General features: G+C 41.6%; 1 protein-coding gene across 1 annotated transcript; it reads right to left on the bottom strand.

The window, feature by feature from the left end:
* On the bottom strand, positions 1 to 25,779 carry SLC30A5 (solute carrier family 30 member 5; the record flags this gene model as incomplete). The annotated part of the gene is made up of 16 exons (XM_082012940.1): positions 1 to 171; positions 768 to 896; positions 4,792 to 5,018; positions 6,467 to 6,692; positions 8,193 to 8,322; positions 8,973 to 9,130; positions 10,224 to 10,432; positions 10,799 to 11,087; positions 11,704 to 11,874; positions 13,067 to 13,143; positions 14,372 to 14,459; positions 18,559 to 18,646; positions 20,019 to 20,104; positions 23,391 to 23,457; positions 25,337 to 25,459; positions 25,706 to 25,779. 16 exons carry the CDS (start codon positions 25,777 to 25,779, stop codon positions 1 to 3), a joined length of 2,313 nt encoding a protein of 770 aa, XP_081869066.1.
* Positions 25,780 to 25,934: the final 155 nt, after the last annotated feature.

Here is a 25,934-nt window from a genome sequence, read left to right as displayed (position 1 = left end):
TCACATGATGTAGGTACCATCTTTGTAGTATTTCATGGATTCCAGTTGCTGAGTCATTGCAAGGACATCCTGAAATCCTGTACTGAGTCCGGACATGTGTTGAAAATAAGCTTCCTTCTCCACTTGGACAGTTAGGTTGTTTACACCAGCATCTTTCAGAATCGCTGTAACCTGAACAGAACAGTATGGATAACATTAGTATTACCCTTTATATGCATCTCACAGTAACTTGCAATATTCTGGCTCTGAAATCCTGTAGATTAAAAAAATATAATCATAAAGAATTCAATTTTCTGGAAAGCAAAGACTAGCTTCAGAGGGTATGGCTTTGCAACTTCTGCATAACAGGTGATTCTCAGTGTCTTGCATAAGAAAGCAACTTATCTTCTTAAGGAAAGGAAAAACACAAGGCAGACAGATATCAGTAAGGCCGTTATAAACACATGAGTAGCATCCAGATATCCCTACTGTTTTGCAGCATGAAATCCTCCTTTTCTCAGAGCAGATATAGTGCCACTTTCACCAGTGTGGGAAAAAAAAATGCACATAACTTTTTGTTTAGGTTCTTTTTTGTTTGTTTTAGCAGGTGTTTCAACAACTCTATGCAACTAACTGCCAGCTGGCAGGCAGTTAGAAATTAGCGCTGAGTCATTAACTAATGACTATAAAAATAACCACAAACAGCAGCTTCAAACTTCAGTCTATGACTGAAAAAGGGCTACAGAGTGAGAAATTAAGACTTTAGGGTCTAAAAACCTTGCACTTACCTGCTGTACAATCTTCTGTTCCGTCACATCTGATACCACTTGCACATGTATTGTACCTGCCACAACACTTGCAGAGTGACACCAAAAATGAGGATCTCTGTAGGATATGACTCCCTCTATTTTTTGAATCTGTAAATAAATTACATTACAGAATCACAAAATAATGAAGGTTGGGAAAGACGCTTAAAATCATCAAGTGCAACCATCAACGCAACACCACCATGCCCACTAAACCATGTCCCGAAGTGCCATGTCCACACATTTTTTGAACGCTTCCAGTGATGGTGACTCCACAGCCTCCCTGGGCAGCCTGTTCCAATGCCTGACCACTCTCTCGGTGAAGAAATTTTTCGTAATATCCAGTCTAAACCTCCCCTGGTGCAAGTTGAGGCCATTTCCTCTCATCCTATCGCTAGTTACTTGGGAGGAGATACCAACACCCACCTCACAATCCCCTTTCAGGTAGTTGTAGGGAGTGATAAGGTCTCCTCTTAGCCTCCTCTTCTCCAGACTAAACAACCCCAGTTCCCTCAACTGCTACTCGTAGTACTTGTTCCCCAGACCCCTCACCAGCTTCGTTGCCCTTCTCTGAACATGCTCCAGCAACTCCATGTCCTTCTTGTAGTGAGGTGCAGCCTCACCAGTGCCGAGTAGAAGGGCACAATCACTTCCCTACTCCTGCTGGCCACACTATTGCTGACACAGGCCAGGATGCTGTTGGCCTTCTTGGCCACCTGGGCACACTACTGGCTCATGTTCAGCCGGCTGTCAACCAGCACCCCCAGGTCCTTTTCTGCCACGCAGCTCTCCAGCCACTCCTCCCCAAGCCCAAGCGTTGCATGGGGTTGTTGTGACCCAAGTGCAGGACCTGGCACTTGGTCTTGTTAAACCTCATACAGTTGACCTCAGCCCATCGATCCAGCCTGTCCAGACCCCTCTGCAGAGCCCTCCTACCCTCCAGCAGATCAACACTCCCACCCAACTTGGTGTCATCTGCAAACTTACTGAGGGAGCACTCGATCCCCTCATCCAGATAATCGATAAAAATACTGAACAAGACCAGCGGCAAAACTGAGCCCTAGGGAACACTGCGTGTGACCGGCCACCAGCTGGATTTAACTCTGTTCACCAAAACTCTCTGGGCTTGGCCATCCAGGCAGTTTTTTACCCAGGAAAGAGTATGCCTGTCTAAGTCATGAGCCGCCAGTTTCTCCAGGAGAATGCTGTGGGAGATGCTGTCAAAGGCTTTCCTAAATCCAGGTAGACAACATCCACAGCCTTTCCCCTCATCCACTAGGCAGGTCACCAGGTCATAGAAGGAAATCAGGTTGGTCAAGCAGGACCTGCCTTTCATGAACCCGTGCTGGCTGGGCCTGACCCCTTGGTTGTCTTGCACATGCCCCGTGAGCCCCCTCTCCATAATCTTCCCCAGTACCAAGGTCAGGCTGACAGGCCTGTAGTTCCTGGGATCCTCCTTCTGGCCCTTCTTGTAGATGGGGGTCACACTGGCAAGCCTCCAGTCTTCTGGGCCCTCCCCTGTTAACCAGGACTGCTGATAAATGGCTTGTGTGGCTTGGCAAGCTCCTCCGCCAGCTCCCTCAGTACTCTTGGGTGCATCCCATCAGACCCCATAGACTTGTGCATGTCCAGGTGACTTAGCAGGTTGTTAACTGCTTCCTGATGGATTATGGGGAGTTTTTTGTGCTCTGCATCCCTGTTTTCCAGCTCAGGGGGCTGAATACCCTGCGGATACCTGGTCTGGCTATAAAAGACTGAGGCAAAGAAGGCATCAAGCACGTCAGCCTTGTCCTCATCCTTGGTGACAATGTTCCCCCTCTCATCCAGTAAGGGATGGAGATTCTGCTTGCCTCTCTCTTTGTTGTCAATGTATTTGTAGAAGCATTTTTTGTTATCCCTTATGACTGTGGCCAGACTGAGTTCTAGCTGGGCTTTTGCCTTTCTAATTTTGTCTCTGCATGACCTAACAAGATCCTTGTACTCTTCTTGAGTTGCCTGCCCCTTCTTCCAAAGGTGATAAACTCTCTTTTTTTTCCTGAGTTCCAGGAAAAGCTGGGACTTAGCAACATAATTAGCAACAATTAATTTAAGAACACATTTTAAACTTGTGTATGTACAGGGATACTGGTGGCAAATACTTCACAGAGAAACAAAGCTGTATAGCAAAGCAGCTTTCCAGCTAAGCTATATACAGAAATATGTAGTATTGAAAGAAGACTGTTGTGGTTTTTCTTTGTATGAAGAAAATTTGCTCTATCCCAGCTGAAAACAGGATAATCACATTGCTACTATTGTCAAAGACTGGAAGCTAAAAGTCAAACTAAACGGAAAACACAGCAGAGTGCACTGCTAAATAGGATGAGAAAAAAATGATTTACTGTGCAGATTACAGTAACATCAATGGACAGACCAATCAGAAAGTTGGCTGGGCCTGTTAACTCACTATCCAGGATAAGCAGCTATTTAGTTACCAAATAGTAACCAATACCAAGTTCAAAATTTATTGTATTTTGAAATAGATCTTTGTACTGGGGCTGGCTGGGATGGATTTAACTTTTTTCACAGCAGCTGGTAAGGTGCCCTGTTTTGGACTTGTGGCTAAGTTTTGATAACGCACAAAGGGTTTTGGCTGTTTCTGAACAGTACTTGGGCACTGCCAGGGCTTTTCTTTTTTCCCCACTCTGCCCTCATCCCAGTGAGTAGGCTGGGGGTGGGCAAGAAGCTGGGAGAGGATACAGCTGGAACAGCTGATCCAAGCTGGCCAGAGAGCTATTGCATGCCGTATATCATGCTCAGCAATAAATACTGGGGTAGAGGAAGGAAAGGGTTTTTGGCTTCCAAGGTGGCTGCTGCCCAGAGACTGTCTGAGCATCGGTCTGCTTGTGGAAGGTGGTGCAGTAGTCATTTTTTTTTCCTCTCTCTCCTTTGCCTTTTAAACTGCTTTTACATTGCTCCCAGATTTTTCTTGCTTTTGCTTTTCCTGTTCTCTCCCCTGTCCCACTGGCAGTGGTGGTGGTAAAGTAGGGAGTGAACAAGTGGTTGTGTCGATGCCTGGCTGCTGGCTGGGGTCAACCTACAGCAAGCATATTGTTTTACTATGATGTATTTAAAAAAAAATGCTTTTCCTATTATCTTTTAATTAATTTCTCTTTCATTGTTTTCAAGAAGTAGTTTCTTCTTCCTCAGTGTCCCGGAATTGTTTTCTGTCTTCCCTCGTCAAAAAGTGACACCCCACTCTGCACCTGACTTTCCTTTTATTACGCAAGTCTCTCCCAACCAATTTCCATTTATTCTTTGCTTTCTCATGTAGACAAGATCACATCTCCCCCTCTACTAGTTGACAGGGCACTATCAGGATAAGTCTTCCTTGCCGCCTTTAGTTGATGGCTAAAAGAACACATAACTAGTTCTTTTGACAGAGAGGAGTTCTCCACACTGAGGTCTACACTATGATTCTGGGCAAGAACTTCAAATGAGCCAATAGTGAAGATGAAGTACAGCCTCAAAGTAGATACCGTACTGTAGCAGACAGGAAGAGAATGGACTAGAATGAAAAAGTATTTAGAAAAAAACAGCTTTACTTTTGCCATCTCACCTACTATGAACCAGCATGCTCTTCATGATACGGACAAGTAAAACCTTCAACGACAGGCTCAAGATATAATCCTGTAGCCTGGACTGTACACATCAAATTTATAAAGGCCACAAGCTTTTAGGAGTTGCTGCGTTACTTTCTTAGTACTAAGTACCTTTCCCATACCGTTACCATACTTGTCCTAAATCATGAGCTACCCATAAAAGCAAAAAACACTACAAGCATTTTCAGTTGCAAAACAACTTCAATCAGTAGAACTCCTAATCCTATCACACCTCTGCATAATATATATTTAATGAAGTTATCTAAGACAATGGAAGCTGTCAGACTGAACTACTTGAGTTTAATAATTATTAAAAAGTTATAGCTTTGTATGTTTGTATACAAAACATTTAGAATTGTAGTTCTGACCTTTTCTAAAGCAGCATGCAGATCCTTCTCCTGTTCTGGAGGTATTCTCAGCAAAAGCACCTGACAGGCATCTTTCAGTAGTGGGATAACACTAAGAAAAATCAATGTAGCAATAAAAAGAGAGCAGAGCGGATCAGCTATGAGCCATCCAAATTGCTGAATAAATATCGTGGATACGATAACACCAACACTGCCAAGAGTGTCTGCTAACACATGCAGAAACACACCTGAAAATAAAATAAACTGAGTGATTAAGTTGAACAATTCTGTTTAAAATGTACATATATGTCCAGTAACAGAAACACAGTAGGGTTTATTCAATATAAAAAACACTGCTCAAGCTAAACAGAGGCAACTATATGCCTAACTGGGTGCAAAATTAATAAAACCATTTGATTCTGATGTTTAATTACAAATCAATGTAAAAAACCAAAACATTTTTACTCTACAGTGCAATGATCTAGGCAGGCATTTGCAGATTAAACCAAACATGAATAGTCTTTAAATTGTTAGTGGGATTTGTACTATATAGCATAAACATTTAACTCCATATAGGAGGACTGATTGATCCTTAACAAAGGATAAAAAGATTGGTGTAAATGCTTTGGCCTGCTAATGTGGACAGAGCTTAACATATCATTTGGTTTTTCTATGCCAACTCTGCTCCAATTTATAAGACTATCTGCTACTGCTAGGAATAATCCCTTCTATAGCTTTAATGGTGGGTAGCATTCTCAGTGTGCACTCAAAGGACACAGAAAAATAACCTCTAACCATTCGTAAAATTAGTGCTAGTTAAGTGTCAGGATTTGAAAGAATATTGAAATAGTGCAGTGTATAGGCAGACTTCAAAAAAATGCCAGACAACAGAATAGCCAATTGAATTAGGACATAAAATAACCAATGAAACATGAGACTGTTAGCTAAAAAGCTTATGCTCTGACAAGCTTACACAAAAAACTCATTCCATTACAGATTTAAATATATTTATAAATAGATTTAAATAGATTTATAAATATAAAAATTTATAAGCCAGGCAGTTAGTAAATAACCACCTTCTAACTACTAGAGGGAAAATGATAAGAAGTAGCTATGCTGAAATTTCATACATATTACCCTTCTTGGTTAGCTTCTGATTTGAGATTTGAAAGTTTAATCTTTACCACCTTATCTTCTGAATCACAGATAGAAGCACATTCTAGATAGCTGGTCTGCATTTGTTCTTCTGCTTCTTATCCCCTCCCCCAGTGTTTTTACAACCAGCTGTCACATGATACCTAGAAGCACAGTAGTATCTTCATAGATAGAGATCTTGTACTTTCATTTCCAGATGAAAGTCTTTAAGCTAAAGCACGGTCTTTAAGCTCTTTCAATAAGGTTTCCAATGAGTGTTTATTAATGTTAATGAAGACTATAGATTAATGCTTTTTATTGGTCCTTAGGTATTACCCACATCTAAGAAAGCCATGCAAAGAAAAATTTCAAGTTATGTTTCTCAAGTTAAACTCATTAATGAAGAAACTGTTTGAGAAATTGACGTATACTACATCAAATAGCTGTCAGATCACTCCTGCAGATTTTAAGAATGAGGCATTGTATGGGGTCTGATTCTGAAAATCTTCAAAGTCTGCAGGAAATCACATACATCATTTACAATGCAACAATCTGTACTTGCCTCTCATGTTCGTATTCATGCCTCCTCCAGAAGACACGTGGGAATGTCCATGGCTGTGCCCATGGTCACTGTGGGAATGGCCGTGCCCATGGCTGTGGCTGTGCCCATGGTGAGAATGGCTGTGATCGTGTGAGTGACAACCTCCCCGAGAAGACCCATGGGAGTGCGCGTGGCTAAAGGCACAGATACCAACAAGGTTTACGATCAGCCCTCCAACAGAGACTGGCTGTGAGAGAGAGAAAAGTCTTTAACATCACTATGTCTTCCCAGGTATTCAAGTTTATTTTCTAGAACAAGGTAATCAGAAACACTGAGCACCTAACCAAGGAAAACTGTGGAAGCATTAGCATCAAACAGAAGGATTATTCTAAAGTGGATTCCTCACCATATTCCTTTCAGTATACAAGCTGGTTTCAAAGGAGTTCTCTTCCCCTCTCAAAAAAATCCAATTATCCCCAGCCTTCCCTAAAAACTCCACCCAAAAACCACCATCAAAATGCAAAATCTCATATCCACAAATCAGGATAAGAAAACAAATTTAGTTTTAAGATGTGGTGATTGATTTTATTTACTTTCAAAAAGAGATAAAGTAGTTTGAATACAAGACTTGTTTTGCTTTCATCAGAAAAAAAGAAAAAGTATATTGTATCTAGGACACACACACTCCTTTAAAATCGTACTTCAGACAGTAACTACTGCTTTATTGGTTGAGTTGTGCTTTTTATCAGTCTGCCTATTCTTCTACTCTCAAAAAGCTAGCAAAGCTTTAAGAGTAGTAATTCAAGAGTAAAAAAAGCTAATAAAGGAGTTAAGTAAGTCTTACTCAGGGGTTATTAGACCTTTCCTTGGCTATGCAGACTGTGGTCATGTAGAGGGGTAACCCCTCCTACCCTCAAAAAACAAAATCAGTAGTGAAAATGGAGCAAATACTGAACATTAAAATGAAAAAAACCAAAAAAACCCAAAAACCCAACCCTCCCGTCCCCCGGCCTTGATTCCAGCAATGCACATTTCTAATTAGGCCTACACAAAAATCTCTCTCTTTGTTACTGAAGAGAGGAGAGCACAAATTCGTGTGTGTGTGTGTTTGGGAGTAAACAAGTGAAAAATGAAGGCTTGGATTTGCAGAATTCCATAATAAAAAAAATTTAGTTTGAAGAAAATGAGCTATTGCATTTGAAAGAAAGGGATGGAAGCTTGAAAATTTAAGTGGGGAGTCCCTAAAGAGACTGTGGAAGGTAGAGAGACACAAGTATAGTTAAGATTAACTATGCACAGCTTCATGATTGTTTATGCCATAGTAACAAACTCAGCATAATGTTACAAATTCTGGCTGATTTTTGAGGTTTCTCAGAGACTAATACAAAATCTTTTCTGTAATAATTGGCATTGGTATACATAGCAGCAGAACCAAATTCAGTCTTGTACAGATTATTTCCTTAGTACCTTTTATGGCAGAAAGGCCACCGTCTAAAAAGATCGGAGCTGCAACAACTTAGAAAAAAATTCAATTTAACTGTATAATTAAATTATATTCACCCTTATATATTTTCACATCTTAAAACTAGATGTAGTTTCGATTTTAGAACATGTTAAAAAGTCAAGGCACAGTTTCGATCTCTAGTAGGCAACTTTAGTCTCCTTAGCTTTTTTTTTTTTAAATTAAGACAAACATAAATGAACCCCCAACTGCCAAACAGTATTCAAACAGAATGACTAAACTTACAGTTAGCATATTTGTATCTATGTCTGGAGGATCCACTAGTCTGGCCACTGACTCCATGAAGACAAAGAAAGCAATTACCATCAGAAAGAGGCCATTAATAAATCCAGAGAGAATTTCTACACGTCCATACCTGAAAGCAAACATAGGTACTTTTGAGAGTGAAGAACAGGTACTCTGAACAAATTTCAAAGTTATCATAAATAAAGTTATAATACATTTAATGTAGCTTTAAGATTGCTGTGATTTTTTTCCTCACTGACACAAAACCATGCCTTAATTTCTGGGTTATTTATTTCTGACCAAGAAGTAGCTAGTTTGCAACCGTCCAAACACCAACAGTGTAAAGGTACAATAATGTAAGTATTTTTTTATATATAGTGCACATTCAGGGCTTCAAACTGTTAAACTGCTAAGCAATTTAACCATATGAACTTTGATTGTGTCAGCACAATTGAAATCCTCATATAAACACTGACTTTCAACATATCTTTTTGTTTGACATACACATATATATATACACAGTGAGGCATTTTCTACATAATGCTCATGGTGATAAAGTTTTATCTGTGGAGATAAATGGAAATTACATTTCAGACCCTTTTTTGCTGGCCTAAGAGAGGAGTAGCATGAACGCAAACAGAACAGAAAAGAGACATAGCAAAAAATCCACAGAAGCATGCACGATTAAAACATCTCCAACATACCTTTATAGCAGGGCATTTTGAAAATAAGCAAGTACAATAATTTTCAGATAGTCCTTAAAGAACCTAATATACATACCCATAAGAAAATATGCGAGTTGCTTTCCATCTTGTCATCAGAGCTGCAAAAAGCCCCATCACTAACGCAGAACAATCAAAAAGCATGTGAAATCCATCAGAAATAAGACCAAGGCTATTGGTCCACACTCCATAAAAGAGCTCCACAAATGTGAAAGCCTAAAATGAAAGAGAGTTTGATTTTTTCCTCGAACATTAACCTGTAATTTGATGTGTTGGTAGCTAGCAGGGAACTCTTTTTCAGAGGACACTTGATAGTTTTCAAAGGTATTGTTCCAAGTATTTCTAGACCATTTTCTCTCTCCTCAAACAAAAAAAAGTTTCATTTCCAAGTCTATGAAGAGACATTTTTGAGTTTACCCTCCCAAAAGCCTTAGACCTATGAAAATAACCCCCTACAGGAGTAGATTTAAGTTTTCATTTAGAATTTTAAAATTACATTATGCAGAAAAAGTTTTAAGCAGTTTGTCATTAAACAATGTAACAATCTGATCTATTATTAGTGTAAAAGCAACACTGTCTATACATCTGTTCTGTAAAAATTTTCTTCACCAATTAGATGATTGTTTAAACCTTGTGAATTAGTTTTCAGAAGGGTACACACGGAAACATTTTTTATACATACATTTTTCCCTGTATGATTTATTATTATTAATGGGTCTGCCTATAAACTTTCTTTACCATCTTTCATATTCCATAATGGAATTCCTTAGAGTTATTAGGGATACTTCAATTTTCTCCCCCTATTTTCTTAGATAGTTGCCAAAGAATGAAGAGAGAGATCTTTGCAAATGAGGTTCTACCAATGTTGCTTACTGCATGACCTTTTCCTATTTGAGAAAGAGAGAAGCTAGAAGTAAAACCGGCCTACTCCAAAATGACACTACTCAATCCCACACTTACTATTTTGTTGTCTCGATCCTTGAAGTTTCAGCCTCCTAAATTTCAGCTTATCTGCTGGTAACTTTGAGATACCTCAATCTTCAGTATAACATCAGAGAAGTATTTACTTACTGGTATAACAGCTACACACAAAACCAGTGCCACACTGTGACAACAAATCAAAGTGACTTGCCACTTACTGTAAGATTAGCATAAGAATCTTCTATTTTAATGTTCCATCTAATGAAGCTACTTGTATCAAAGGTCAATTTAAAAACAATCAACCATAGGAACCTTTTAAAGAATAACTCTTTTTACTCTACTGTATATGTACTACTGTGATTGCGTCTGAAAAAAACCATGCACTCACCAGATTTAGGCACAAGAAATAGAAGATCTGCCTAGAATCATACTCCTCAAGGATTTGTTTCAGTGACTCCTTAATAAACCGGGGTAACGATTGAGAGCTCTGCTGTAATGCATCACCCATGAAGTTATAGAGAGGAGTGCCTTCAGGTGAATAGCCAATAAGGGTACCCTTCTGCCCTTTCCTGGAGGGGGAGGACAGGATATTGGCAGCTGCAAGGAAAGTATTGAGGTTTTTGTTGCTGTTTCTAAGCTTCATAGCTATTTTATAATGTCTTTTATCAGCAATCAAAGCTTACATGGAATTTGCAGGCAGCAAAGTGATTGTCAACTTCATCCTGAGGTTCATCATTAGATTTCATTGCTATGTAAGATTAGATCATCACTTCCACAACAGAGCAGATCTATTACATTCTCTTTTTTTTGTAGACAGGCAGTAAAAGAGCACAAAGTTACAGGCCGTTTTTATTCAAAAGAATCCATAAAATCTTATCCAAAAGAATTCTGCACACATCTTTCTGATTGGCTTCCCAGTCACACAGACAACAGATCTATTAAAAGATAAATAAGAATACGTACATAAAATGAAGAAGACAGCGCTCACTACCACCCCTCCAGAAAGAACATGCTCTGTGCTTTCATGGTGTGGTGGCTTGTTCATAGCTCGAAGCTGGTCTGTTATTGGATGTGTCCAAAAGTTGCCAAAAAGCAGTGCACTAATGAAAATAAGCAAGGATCCATATCGAGCACATGTGGAAGCTTCCATCTTGACAGAGCATATGGACTCCACGTAGAAATCCAGGATCACAACAAAAAAGATCACTGTCATGAAAGGCATGATGAGAGAAGACCAAGACTCTACTTTACTCTGCAACAAAAAATACATTTCAAACAGGATTGTTCACCATTAGATATGATTGTCTATATACCATTAAATCTAGTTCACTTTCACCACAAATGGTTTCAGCAATCCATCAAAACATAAATACTTTAAAACCAACATTCCAGCTATAGAAAGACGCATTCAGCTAATATGCACTACAGTTATCTTATTTTAAATGCTTTCACGTGTTTAAAAGCAATGCCATATTCAACACCATGTTTGCAATGGTCTACTCCCCTTAAGCATGCAGGCATAATGAACATGTCTTTAAATCATAGTAATCTACTCCTCAGGAATAAAAGAGCCCTGTATTTCTACAGTCATTAATACGTGTGCAATGTTAGTATATGAATCCAGGACATAATATCTGCGCTAGAAAGATGAAGTTAGCTAATAAATAGTTATCAGACAAAAGAGGAAATTAAGGGATCATGTGGATATACGTCAAAACATAAGAGGCAAAATTTCAAACAGAGCTTACTAGAAGAAGAAAGATGGCAACTTTTGTAATTTTAAAGATATTTTAAAGGAAAGATTTAAATTGCACTTCACAAGCAGAAGCATTACAAAAAATGGTTTCTTTTTATACTTGCTATCTTACCTCTGTTGTCAGAGAGAGAACAATGACCCATGGGCACAACAGAAGGACAGAAACAAGATGAGACAAAGCTTGAAGACGCTTGGCTCCACCTACATCTACAGATAGTTTTCGGGAAGCCATGTGAAAACCAACCTTACAGCACAATGCCAGTACCAGAAGCAGTACTCCTCCCTGGAAACAAAGGGATCCCATTAGCATTTATTGAGAGCCAAATACCTCACTCCAAACAAAGTGACACTTACATGAAAAAAGATTAATATGCTTTCCTTAACTTATCAACAAAAACAAAAGACAGGATATTTCCTCTAATTGTTACTCTAGTCAAAAACAGTAATATAGCATACATGGTTATATCTCAGCACTATTCACAACAGCCTAGTATGACCTGATGTTTAAAACTCTCAGTAGTGTTAACTGGCATACACATATTACAGAAGCGAACTGGTAGTGAACAGGGTACAAGGAAAAAGAAAAAACACACAAAACTGGGTTTGCCATCTTCCATTTTTTAAAAAAGAGTTGAAAGTATACATAATCCCCAAAAGTGTCATGTCACCTTGTCCGCTAATCCTTTCATAACCTTTTCATTCACTTACCTTAAATTGCACCATACCACATTTCTTCACAATATTTTCTTTCAAAATTGTTCTATAAATTAATCACGAGATACACACACAGCATCTCATCTCCCTTACATCACACTTGCTTTGTGCCCAGTTAACCAGTCTCTCTAACATTTGATTTATTTTTATATTAATACTTTCTCAGCTGCTCCATTTTTTTCCTGTCCTCAGTGCAGCCAATTTAGCAACAAGACTACGCTAACAGAACAATTCAATCAGCCAGGTCAATTCCATACAGTAAGATTTTGATACTCAGTTATTCATGCCACCAATCATAATGGGACTATACTACTGAGAAGTATCAGAATCTGTGTCTTCAAATACAAGCATCTAATGTAAAGGAAAGATTGGGGAAAGATAAGGAGACAGCAACAAAGCACAGACCCCCCAAGTGAGCAAGGAATATACTGTATGCAAAGCATTACGAACATCCAGAACACCAATGACATAGAGTACTTAATGATAATTTTAATGAGACTTTTTAGGTTACATATTACAGCAAAGTCCTTATTAGCTATACAAGTTGAATATTGTATGGTTTGCCTTGCTGTACTGAAGCTGCTTGTACTCAATCACAGTGAAAAAATTACAGTGCTAGTTCAGTTTCAATATGGGAATATTGAATATTGGAATGTTGAACTTCTTTGTTTTGATTTAGGCTTCGATTAACTCTAGGCTTGTGAAATTCTTACCTACAAAACTTGGATAAATATTAACCTACTAAAATATAAGTTCTTTACCTTGTGATCTGCAACACCCAGGAATGCAATAATTGTATACAGAACATGGGTAAGAGCACTGTCATGATGCCCCTCAGCTAAATAAAGAAAATAATTAAGGAAGAGCTTCATTTGGTGATTATTTAAAAAAAAACCAAAACCTAAGAACAGGTAGATGTAGCAGAAGACCATGGGAAGCAGAATTAAACAAACTGAGCTTTAAGGAGGTTCATCAGATCCTTAAAATTTAGGAAAGATGAAAATATTTCCCCAGAAAATGAATTAGTTAAACATATTTGGAGGAAAAAAAAAGCATTTTAAAACATGAGAACACAGAAACTGTTAAATACCACACAGTAGTCATGATACAGGACTTATGTTAATTTTGGCAACCAGGCTTCAAAAAAATATTCTCAACAGCATTAAAAATTAAATTGATTTTCACTAAAAGCACTTAAACAGTGTCTAAATTATTATCTACATCTTTCCAGTTTCTAAATATTTAAACAAAGAGTAATTGACAAGCACAATCCAGAAAATATTAGAGTAATGACAGATTTTGGGAAAACTACTAGAGAGCACTTTAACAAGTAATTTACTCACTGAAAACTCAGTGGATTCATCAATATTATTCCTGAATATACCATTTGCATCTGCGTTTCCATGTTTTCATCCTTAGTTGATATAGTTTACTTTCACTTTGTTTTTACTGCCCATCCTTAGATGTACCGCTTTTTGTCAGTACACTGCACTATGATGAGAAGTCCTATTGAAAACTTACTTCAGAATCACTTCCAGTTAACTCAGTGGCTTTGAAAGCATGTTAGCTACTTTACATTTGCAGTTTAAAGTCCATTGTCATTGAAGCTACTGCAGGCAATTTCAAATCACTTTTCAGCTTAGCAGATGAAGTGAGATTACTATATTTGCAAAAGCACAAAACAATCTTTCGGATATACCAAAAAGACTGCCAGCCAGGCTGTCGACCATTTACTGCACACACTTAGGCTACAACCATTATGTCTAGAATTTGAAAAAAATGAGAGCTGATCAAAAAAGCTTCTAGCAATCCTAACTTCTGATATGTGCAAATGGGCAGGGACCCTTTAACTACAACTTAAAATGTATAGCTGTGCCCTAAATTACCAACAAAGTAAGCAATGCCATCCATTTGGCTGAATATTAGTGTTTAGATGTCAAGTAAAATCTTATGCGATAATATTCTTGAAAGGTAAGATTCCTATTAATAAAAAGTGCATTCAACTCACATTCTGTCTGCTAGAGTAATAACAGGCACTTACTCTTACACACAGCAAAAAAGGATACGATGTTCTGCTATTTTAGCCATGAGGTCATCATTATCAAAAAGTAGTAAGCAGATGACAGCTATGATGAAAAATGCAGCACCTCTTGTCTGTAAAAAACAGAAACAAAAACACCCCAAAACCCCCAAATATTTTTATAACATTCTGCAACAGGTTAATGTAAAAAAAATCCAGGAAATCAGTCCCCCTCCTTCTCCCCTTCCTGATCAATGTAAGCATATCTTAGTTCAGTAAGAAAAACATGAGGAAAAACCACTCTTTTTTTAAAAAAAAGTGGCCTTGGCAATATAAATTTATATTTATTCAATTTTCAGATTTACCAGATAACTCAGGGCAAATCACCACGGTAACAAGCCAGAAGCCTGTATCTTATGAACTTCACGTGCGATTGCTTCCTTCTTCATTGTGTGTTTCTGCCTACCAGAATGCAGAGCTATTTAACCCTGATGATTTAGTATTTCGTAGCATCAAGGAGCTATAAACAAGATCTAGTGGACAAATTGTAGTATTTTGTCTATGGGAGCTAAAGGCTACAGGACTGTTCAAGGGCTCTGAGAAAGCGAAGCCTCAGTGTTTTCATGAGGAAGGGACAGAGGTCACCATGAAATCTCAGCTCCCAGAGCTTTCACCACACTGACTTAAAACACTGCAGTTTTGGTATTCATCAAACAAAAACACTGAGCTCTACAGCTAAAAACTACCATTACAATTCATCTTCTGAAGCCAAACAGAGCTATCACGTTCTTAGCACCTGACTCCTCTTTGCCACCGTTCACTGCATAAAGTTGAAACATTCAGAGGGCAGGGTTATCACTCCCTTGTTTCTGCTGCCTTAGACATGCAGCTTAACTGCCAAGCATGTCACTAAGATACAGATTGACAAAGAAACTCTCTGAAGCTCTACATTTCCCTTTTTATCTTCTAGTTGAAAAGTCTGATGCTGGATGCCCTAACCATCCCAATTGTGTGGAACCGGGGTAAGGTGTCAGAGGAAATGACTGTGCGATTCACTCTAAGGCCAGCCTAAAAGTAATCAGGGGACTCCAGCAGCAGTTATGAAACAGAGATTCCAAATCCCTTCTGGGCTGCAAGCAGACATTACTGGCTCATGTCCACCTTTTCATCCACCAGTACCCCTAGGTCCTCCTGGGCACGGCCGCTCTCAATCCCTTTGTCCCCCAGCCTGTACTGCCCCGACCTGGGTGCAGGACCCTGTGCTTGGCCTTGTTGAACATCATGAGGTTCACATGGGCCCATTCCTTGAGCTTGTCCAGGTCACTCTGGATGGAATCCTGGACCTCAGGCATGTCAACTGCACTACTCAGCTTGGTGTCATCTGCAAACTTGCTAAGGGTGCACTTGATCCCACTATGTCATTGATGAAGATATTGAGGAGTACTGGTCACAATATGAACACCTGAGGGACACTGTTCATCACCAATCTACATCTGGACATTGAGCCATTGACCACTACCCTCGGGATGCAACCATCCAACCAATTCCTCATCCACCCAACAGTCCACTCATCAAATCCATCTCTCTCCAATTTACAAAAAAGGATGTTGGGTGGGACCATGTCAAAGGCCTTACAGAAGTCCAGACAGATAATATCTGTAGCCCTTCCCTTGTCCACTGATGCAGTCACTCCACCATAGAAGGCGACTAGGTTGGTCAGGCAGGACTTGCCCTTGGTGAAGCCATGCTGGCTGTCTCAAATTGCCTCTCTGTTCTCCATGTGCCTTAGCATAGCTTCCAGGATGATCTGTTCCATGATCTTCCCAGGCACAGAGGTGAGGCTGACAGATCGGTAGTTCCGAGAGTCCTCTGTGCTACTCTTTTAAAAATGGGTGTACTGTTTCCCTTTCTGCAGTCTGCAGGGACTTCACCTGACTGCCAGGACTTTTCAAATATTGTGGAGAGTGGCCTGGCAACTACATCAGCCAACTCCCTCAGGACTCTGGAATGCATCTCATCAGATCCCATAGACTTGGATATGTTCAAGTTCCTCAGGTGTTCTCACACCTGACCTTCTCTTCCAGTGGGAGGGACTTGGCTCCTCCAGTCCCCATCTTGGAGTCCATCCCCTCGAGAGGTGTGGGAAGAGAGACTGCCAGTGAAGACTAAGGCAAAGAAGTCCTTGTGTACCTCAGCCTTCTCCCCATCTGTTGTTACCAGTTTGCCAGTCTTGCTCATCAAGGGGCGTATGCTTTCTTTGACCTTCCTTTTCTGGCTGACATACCTGTAGAAGCCCTTCTTAGTATTCTTTGCATCCTTCGCCAAGTTTGGCTCCAGCCGTGCCTTGGCCTTCTTGACCCCAGCCCTACACAACCAGGCAGTGTCCCTGTACTCTTCCCAGGATGTCTGTCCCTGCTTCCACTGCCTGTGCATTTCCTTCTTGCCCTTTAGTTTGACCAGCAGGTCTCGACTCAGCCATGCTGGCCCCTTGCCTTCTTCCTTTCCTGATTTCTTATACCTGGGGATTAAGAGCTCTTGCGCTCTCCTGAAAGTGTCCTTAGACATCTGCCAGCTCTGTTCTGCTCCCTTGTCCCTGAGGGCAGTTTCCCAGGGAGTCCTATTGACTAACCCCCTGAAGAGCTGGAAGTTTGCTTCCCTCAAGTTCAGGGTACTGACTTTACTCTTTGCCTGCCCCATATCCCTCAGGGCTGCGAACTCCACCAGTGCATGGTCAGTGCAGCCCAGGCTGCCTCCAATGTTGATGTCACCAATTAGCTCACATGCCTTGGTGACCAACAGGTCCAGTATGGCTTCCCCTCTGGTAGGGCTGTCTATTGCCTGGCACAGGAGGTTATCCTCCATGCACTCCAGGAGTCTCCTAGATTGCCCGCAGCTCACTGTGCTACTTTTTCAGCAGCTGTCGGCGTGGTTGAAGTCCCCCAGCAGGACGACAGCCCGCGAGCATGATGCCTCCTATAGCTGGACTAAGAAGCCTTCATCAGTAGACTCCCCTTGATCGGCTGGCCTGTAGTAGGCACCAACCACAAGGTTCCCTTTGTTGCCTGGTTCTCTGATTCTTACCCATAAGCTTCAGAGCTGCTTGTGGCTATTCTTCAGAGACAGCTCTTCACACTTTATCCATTTCTTCATGTAGAGGGCAATGCCTCTGCCCCTCCTTCCTCAGCTGTCCCTTTTGTACAGCATGTAGCCATCTATAGCTGCACTCCAGTCATGGGATTCGTCCCACCAAGTGTCACTAATGGCAATCAGGTAGTAACTTTCCAGCAGCATGGTGGCTTCCAGCTCTTAATGTTTGTGGCCATGCTGTATACATTGGTGTAGAGGCACTTCAGCTGGGCTGTCAGCTGTGTCACCTTCTTAGAAGAACACCCCTTAGTTCCTTTCAGGTCTTTCACTGGCATTTCCCTGTTGGCTCCTATTACCTCCAGAGCCCCTGGCTCTCCTCCATAAGACTTCAAGTATGCTGCAGTATGTAGCCAGCATGTCTCAGAGCAACAGGCTCTAGCCCCCCGTGCCTCTAACCTTGGCATGTTATCCCACAGCTTGTCACAGGCAAGCCTGACATTATCCTCTACCTCCTTTAAGTCTAGTTTAAAGCCCTGTCAATAAGCCCCATGAGCTTGCAAGCAAAGACGCTCTTCCCCCTTTAAGAAAGGTGAATCCCATCTAATGCCAGCAAGACTGGTGTTGTGTAGGCCATCCCATTATTGAAAAACTGAAAATTGTGGCAGTGATACCAATAGACTGGACCTGTCTGTTTCTTCCAATGTCACTGCCCACAACAGGAAGAAGAAAAAACAATCTGTGCTCCAGATTCCCTTACCAACCATCCACAGGCCTTGAAGTCTCTTTTGATCACCCTTGGACTATGAGTTGCAGCTTCATTGCCACCCATAGGGAAGAGCAGAAGTGGGTAACAGCCCAAGGGCCGCACCAGGCTAGGGATCCTAGTGATGTCCTTAACCTGTGCCCCGGGGAGGCAGCAGACTGCCCTAAGGGGAGGGTTTGTCTGGCATATTGGACTCTCTGTTCCCCTGTTCATGTATTTATTACTTCAAGTAGTACATCTTATCACTTCACCACTAATTAAACTAAAAAAAAGCACAGTTTCTATGAACATAGATCCAAAATGCTGTTTGTTCTGGGTAAAGAAGTACTTGGATTTATAGCATTCGGTAATTTCTTCATGTGGTAAAATAAATTTTTAAATACCTTTGCTGGTCCTCCACCTGAGCTTGTGAACAAGACACTAAGGAGTGATAACACAACCACATCACTGTGCTCAAACAGCAACAACGTCCTATAAAAAAGTGAAATAAACACTTATGTCTGCTTACAAGAGGTCTACCTCACAAGCTTGATATATATTATCTCAGCTAAAATTCAATGAGACAGCAGACAAAGATTCATCCTGTGATTTCAACAGCAAGTTCAAACAATTCAAAAGGATAAATTGAAATCCATTTGCCTTCACCAGCAATACATCTATCTGTGGACAGCTAGACAAACCAAAAAAACAAAGAACTTCCTAACTCAAAGAACAGATTAAAATTATTCATTTACAGATTACTTTTAATTGTACTTTGTTCTAGTAACACAAGAAGATACAAACTTGCTCAAGATGGAATTATTATTCCCATTACAATAGCTCCTCTAAACCAAAGTTTCTGGCTCCCAGAGAACAAGAGCCCTGTTCTGTTGTATTACACCCTGTTTATTGAGGTGTTGATGGTCTAGTAGTTTATGCAACCTCAGAACTTCTTAATTGCTGAAAATAAGAAATTCTAACTTGCACACTATCTCCTTCAGATAGCAAAGGCTGACTAACAAGCTATACTGACAGCTTTCCAGAGCAGAATGAAAGTAATAAACGCTGTCAAGGGCCCATGTTACTGGTTCTGTTTGGGAAGACTGCTAGGATCCGGAAAGGCACTACAGTATTTCTTATAGAAATCCTATTATTCTTAGCTATGCCATCTCCTGTTGAAGGATAAAACTTCACCTTCATAAAATATAGCATTTAAGGCTTTACTTTCCTCCCTCTAATGAAAGATGCTTTCTAATACATTAACCTTCGTTTTTGGAAGTATGATGTTATTCTTTTATAGTTACTCAGCACTGCTAACTAACAGCACAAGTTTCACTCAGAGTATATGCACTAATGCTACCCAATTTCAACACAGCATAGGCATATGACCAGATAAAGCAAGTGCCTTGCAATAGATGCATAAATTGATTCTAGTCACCTGGCACAAGAATACAAGCTGCTATAACTAGCTGTTAAACCATGGACTTCAAAAAGTGAAATAAACAATTTGGATTACATAAATGAGACTAGGGAAAGGATGAGAACTACAGTTAGTAGAACAGTCAGTTATCTTGTATCACTCACATCAATAGTTTAAGCACTATCAATAATTTCACTGGCATGTTGTCAAAGAATGAGTGAAGAAAATTACAAGTTCTACAGAAAACTGTATGTAGTTTTTCCCAAGCACAAGAAGTTCACAGAAAAAAGCATAAAGATTCATTTAAAATTTGAAAAAATAAAGAAAGAGGCTGGAATCATGGGCTGCTGGACAGAAAACAAGAAACAAAGGAAGAAGACAGGGAAAGATCACAAAAATTATCTTACAAAGAGAAAACATTCTTTACAGTGAATATATATTTACCTCAGTGGTCCACAAAGAGTAAGGCCAAAAAACCACAAGAGTGAAATGATACATCCCACAACAGCATGCTTAAGAATTTTGATCCACTACAAAAGAAAAGTATTTCATTATCATTTTCTCAACAGCTTAAAAAGAAACACACCATTATTAGCATCCTTTTAGCACAGTAGCTGTAGAAATAGAGATATGCAGATACGCTCTCCAACTTCTGAAAAATTTGGAGTATATCTATCTTCTTACCTATTTTGCCAGGCCAGTAAGGTTTGTTTGGACATATTATGAAGCAGAATAACTTACTTCTTTTCTACCACAGGACTAGATTCTATAGTACAGTCTGACATCTCTTCAACAAAAAGGCTGAAAAAAAGGCTGAAAAAAATGAAGTCCATTGACTTGAGCAGGCGGTCCCCATGTGCCATAAGAAGAGCTGGCAGGGAAGACAACTGGCCTGGCTGAAGAGGGAGATTTTGCTGGGACACAGGGAAAAGAGGAGAGTTTATCACCGCTGGAAGAAGGAGAAGGCAACTCAAGAAGAGTACAAGGATCTCGTAAGGTCATGCAGAGACAAAATTAGAAAGGCAAAAGCCCAGCTAGAACTCAGTCTGGCCACAGTTGTAAAGGATAACAAAAAATGCTTCTACAAATATATTAACAACAAAAAGAGAGCAAAGGAGAATCTCCATCCCCTACTGGATATGGCGGGGAACATTGTCACCAAGGATGAGGAAAAAGCTGAGGTACTTAATGCCTTCTTTGCCTCAGTCTTTAATAGCCAGACCAGGTATCTGCAGGGTATTCAGCCCCCTGAGCTGGAAGACGGGGATGGAGAACACAATAAACTCCCCATAATCCATCAGGAAACAGTTAAGGACTTGTTAGGCCACCAGGAGACCCACAAGTCTGGCAGAGGACCTTGCCAAGCCATACAAGCCATTTATCAGCAGTCTTGGTTAACAGGGGAGGGCGCAGAAGACTGGAGGCTTGCCAGTGTGACCCCCATCTACAAGAAAAGCCGGAAGGAGGAACCCAGGAACTACAGGCCTGTCAGCCCGACCTCTGTACCAGGGAGGATCATGGAGCGGTTCATCTTGAGGGCACTCATGGGGCATGTGCAAGACAACCAAGGGATCAGGCCCAGCCAGCACAGGTTCATGAAAGGCAGGTCCTGCTTGACCAGCCTGATTTCCTTCTATGACCAGGTGACCTGCCTAGTGGATGAGGGAAAGGCTGTGGATGTTGTCTACCTCGACTATAGGAAAGCGTTTGACAGTGTCTCCCACAACATTCCCCTGGAGAAACTGGTGGCTTGTGGCTTAGACAGGAGTACTCTTTGCTGGGTAAAAAACTGGCTGGATGGCCGAGCTCAGAGAGTTGTGGTGAATGGTGTTAAATCCAGCTGGTGACCGGTCACAAGTGGTGTTCTCCAGGGCTTGGTTCTGGGGCCAGTCTTGTTCAACATCTTTATCGATGATCTGGATGAGGGGATCGAGTGCTCCCTCAGTAAGTCTGCAGATGACACCAAGTTGGGTGGGAGTGTTGATCTGCTGGAGGGTAGGAAGGCTCTGCAGAGGGGTCTGGACAGGCTGGATCGATGGGGTAAGGTCAACTGTATGAGGTTTAATAAGGCCAAGTGCTGGGTCCTGCACTTGGGTCACAACAACCCCATGCAACGCTACAGGCTTGGGGAGGAGTGGCTGGAGAGCTGCTCGGCGGAAAGGGACCTGGGGTGCTGGCTGACAGCTGGCTGAATATGCAGTGTGCCCAGGTGGCCAAGAAGGTCAACAGCACCCTGGCCTGTGTCAGCAATAGTGTGGCCAGCAGAAGTAGGGAAGTGATTATACCCCTGTACTCAGCACTGGTGAGGCTGCACCTCGAATACTGTGTTCAGTTTTGGGGCCCTCAGTACAAGGATGGTGAGGTGTTCAAATGTTCCAAAGAAGGGCAACAAAGCTGGTGAGGGGTCTGGAGCACAAGTCTGGTGAGGAGCGGCTGAGGGAACTGGGATTATTCAGTCTGGAGGAGGCTCTCTACAACTACCTGAAAGGGGGTTGTGGAAACATGGGTGCTGGTCTCTTCTCGCAAGTAACTAGTGATAGGATGAGAGGAAATGGCCTCAAGTTGCGACAGGGGAGGTTTAGATTGGATATTATGAAAAATTTCTTCACTGAGAGAGTGGTCAAGCATTGGAACAGGCTGCCCAGGGAGGTGGTGGAGTCACCGTCTCTGGAAGTATTCAAAAAACATGTGGATGTGGCACTTCAGGACATGGTTTAGGCATGGTAGTGTTCAGTTAATGGTTGGACTCGATGATCTTGAAGATCCTTTCCAACGTTAATGATTCTGTGATCTGTCAAAGATGCTGTTTATTTTGTAATCTATTGTATATATCTGACAAATATATCGAACTAGATAAAATATCCAAGATAACAAGACTAAGACCTTAAGTCTTATGCTCACCTTAAATTCTTTCTTCAGGAGGCAGGTTATAATTCAGCTATACAACATTATTAATTTTAAATGCAAGCTTTCGAAGAAAAGTAATTAATTTTGGAAATACATTAAACAAGACAAAGTGCTATGACAAACATCGTATTTTCAAAAGCCAGAATTTAAAAATTTTTAGCAATAAGGAAACCATAAATGGAGAGATTTTTCTGAACACAAATCAAAGATGCAGTTTATTCCTGGTCAAACTTTAAAATTCTGCCACACGTGTCTAATCATGAAAGCAACTGAAATTTGGAACACTTCTGAGGCTATCCTTCAGAGTCTCTCTACTTTGCACATACACTGATTAACACGATGCATGGATGTATGAATCAAGTTTTCGTGCATTCAGTTACATAAAACCAAGATGAATATGGAGCATGTGAAGATAATTTTTTTCTTATAAAACAGCAGGTTCCAACCTGGCCCTACTCTAACATCTTGGGATACAGGGAACTCAAGACAGGTCTGAAGAGCAGTTACACTAGCCCCCTCATCACAACGCACCATGCAGAAAGCACTCTTTTGGCACAGGGGACATGACTGGAGCACTTCGACATTCTGGCAGTCCAGAAATTGCCCTTCTAAACTGTCAATGTCAGCTAAGCAGACTAAGCTCTTTTTGCAAATCCAGTCTTCAAAAGAGACGGTTGTATGGAGCCAAGGATCAATCTTTCCATGACGCTCCCAAAAGGAGCTGAAAAAAGCTAAATATGCTGATTGGTGTTTTCAGCGCACTAGACACAAAGTTAGGTACATGCTTTTGGAAATTGCAACCACATCTTCCAAGTGGAATAACCTTTGTTCTGCTTCCATTTTTGGCAAAAGCAACATTGTCAAGAATATCTACAAAGATGTCGATCACTACTACATATGTCAACTCACCTGATGTTTGGTTACCACTTTTCCAGAAGAAAATGGTTTTTGAAACAAAACCATAAAAAATGCAGACCTGTTAAAAGGAGAAAGTTTTCTCTGTTAGTGTATTATCAGTCAGCTTTTCATTCAAACCAAGTATGTTTGAAGCTCTAAGCAATTAGGTCTCTCATATCAGACTCAGTTTACAAAACAGCTTCCTCTACATTTTTCCTTTTACTGACCACACTCACTGGTTTTACCTTCCCTGCTGCATTACATGTGTCAGATACTAGTAAAAAGGTGACGACAAGTGAACTTCAGTTCTGGTAAACTTTAAATGCAAGTTCTTCAGAGAATGGCTAATGAGAAGTCTACCTGCGATTTACAAAAATCAACTTATGTCAGAAGTTTTGACAAGAAATCATACTATGTTTTTTATTAGCAAGATACATATACCCAAAGGCTTATTCACATAGGGAATGCCCAATACAGAGTCATTAAAAATGGTAAGAAACAGCAGTCATCTTCCTCAACCAGCATCAAGAGTAAGTTATTGGGAAAAAGACTATGGTGCTTGGGAACATGCAAGCAAGAAGCCCAGAAATGTAAAAAAATTTGAAATAAAAGGAAAAAATGAGGTTCCGAATGTTCCAACTCTGCCAAGTTTATTACAGAAATGCTCTTCTACATCATATCAGGTAAACATGAAGCAAGACTGTGTCTGCAAAGGTTGTTTCTGTAAATTTGCTATCAGTTTCTACACTTTAGCTCTCAATCAGGGAAAAATAGCAGTCAAAGCTCACAAGAACGACAGGAACAGAAATTATAAGGAAGAAAGCTTATCTTCAACACCATTCTTAAAATTTGGACACGTCTGAGTTTCCTGTGATCAGTACTCTCACAGTATAACCAATTTTGAAGTAGCAAAACCACTCAAGTTTCTCGAGGGTGGAGAGGCCTTCCAGAGAGATCTGGACAGAGCGATGGGCAATCACCAACCATATGAAATTTAACAAGCGCAAGTACTGGATTCTCTACCTGCCACAGGGTAATCCTGGTTATATGTACAAACTGGGGGAGGAGAAGCTGGAGAGCAGCCCCACAGAAAGATATCAGGGGTTTTGGGTTGATGGCAAGTTGAATACGAGTCAACAGTGTGCCCTGGCAGCCAAAAGGGACAGCTGTGTCCTGGGGTGCATCAAGCAATGCATAGCTAGCCGGTTGAGGGAGGTGACTGCCGCACTCTGCACTGCACTGGTGCAGCCCCACTTCAAGTACGGTGTATAGGTTCGGGTGCCCTATTGTAAGAAGGACATCAAACTATTAGAATGTGTCCAGTGGAGGGTGACCAAGATGGTGAAGGGTCTTGAGGGCAAGACTTAGGTGCAGTTGAGGTCACTTGGCTTGGTCAGCTTGAAGAAGAGAAGGCTGAAGGGTGACCTCATTGCAGCCTACAACTTCCTCACGAGGGGCAGTGGAGGAGGAGGTTCTAATCTCCTCTTTCTGGTGACCAGCGATAGGACGCAAGGAGATGGAATGAAGCTGCATCAGGGGAAGGTCAGGTTGGACATTAAGAAAAGGTTCTTCACTGAGAGGGTGATTGGTCACTGGAAAAGGCTCCCCAGGGAAGTGGTCAGAGCACCAAGACTGTCAGAGTTTGAGTGTCTGCGCAACATTCTTTGTCATATGGTTTAGTTTTAGGTAGTCCTGTGAGGAGCAGGAAGTTGGACTCGATCCTTATGGGTCCCCTCCAACTTGAGATATTCCATGATTCTGAAATTATAGTGAGCAGAGATATCACAGAAACACACTGCTATGAACAGAGTACTTCCTGGATCCACTGCCTATGCCTTCTACTCCTTGATTAATCTATAAAACATAATGCAGAGTATAAGCTTCACACTGACAAAGAACATCATAGAGAAAGCGTGCTGGAACGGTGGTGAACAAGGCTTCATCCCCTGCACACTCACCCCAGCTGCACTATAAAGATAAACTGCACAAGGTGGACCGCTTTCAGAAGATCATAAGATTCAAATAGCCCCACGGCTTTCAAGAACTTGGTGAAGCACAGCAGCACGATGTACCGAGTCAGCCTGCAAAAGGGGAGAAGGCAGTTTGCACCTGCGACCACGCGCACGTCGCCACCGTCCGGGCCCAGGCCGCCCCGCCTTGTCCCTGTCCCTCCCGCTCCCCGCCGCCCCCGGAAGGCTGAAGGGTGATGTCCGCTGCTCCCCAGAGGGCGGGACGGCGACGAGCCTCCCCCCAAAGCGGGGCTCGCCCCAGGCCCCCCCTCACCCAGAGGAGCGGCCGCTCCCTCCCCGGCCCCTCGCCGCCGTTACCGGGCGCTCGGCACATCCACAGGCCCCAGCAAGCCGCCGGCGGCCAAGGCCTGCCCGCTGTACTTCTCCTCCATGCCGGGGTGGGCGAGCGGCGCAAATCCGCGCCCCTGCGAGGGAAAGGGGTGCGAGCGCTCAGGCGCACCGCGGCCCGCCTATCCCGCCTCGGGGGCACCTCATCCTCCGCAGCCGGCCGGCCGCCGCTACGGGAGGGGGACGGGAAGTGAGGCCG

This window comes from Phaethon aethereus (assembly GCF_964289735.1).
Source record: "Phaethon aethereus genome assembly, chromosome: Z".
Lineage (NCBI taxonomy): Eukaryota > Metazoa > Chordata > Aves > Phaethontiformes > Phaethontidae > Phaethon > Phaethon aethereus.
Note: the sequence above shows the minus strand (reverse complement) of the source record. Positions and strands in the feature narration are given on the sequence as shown.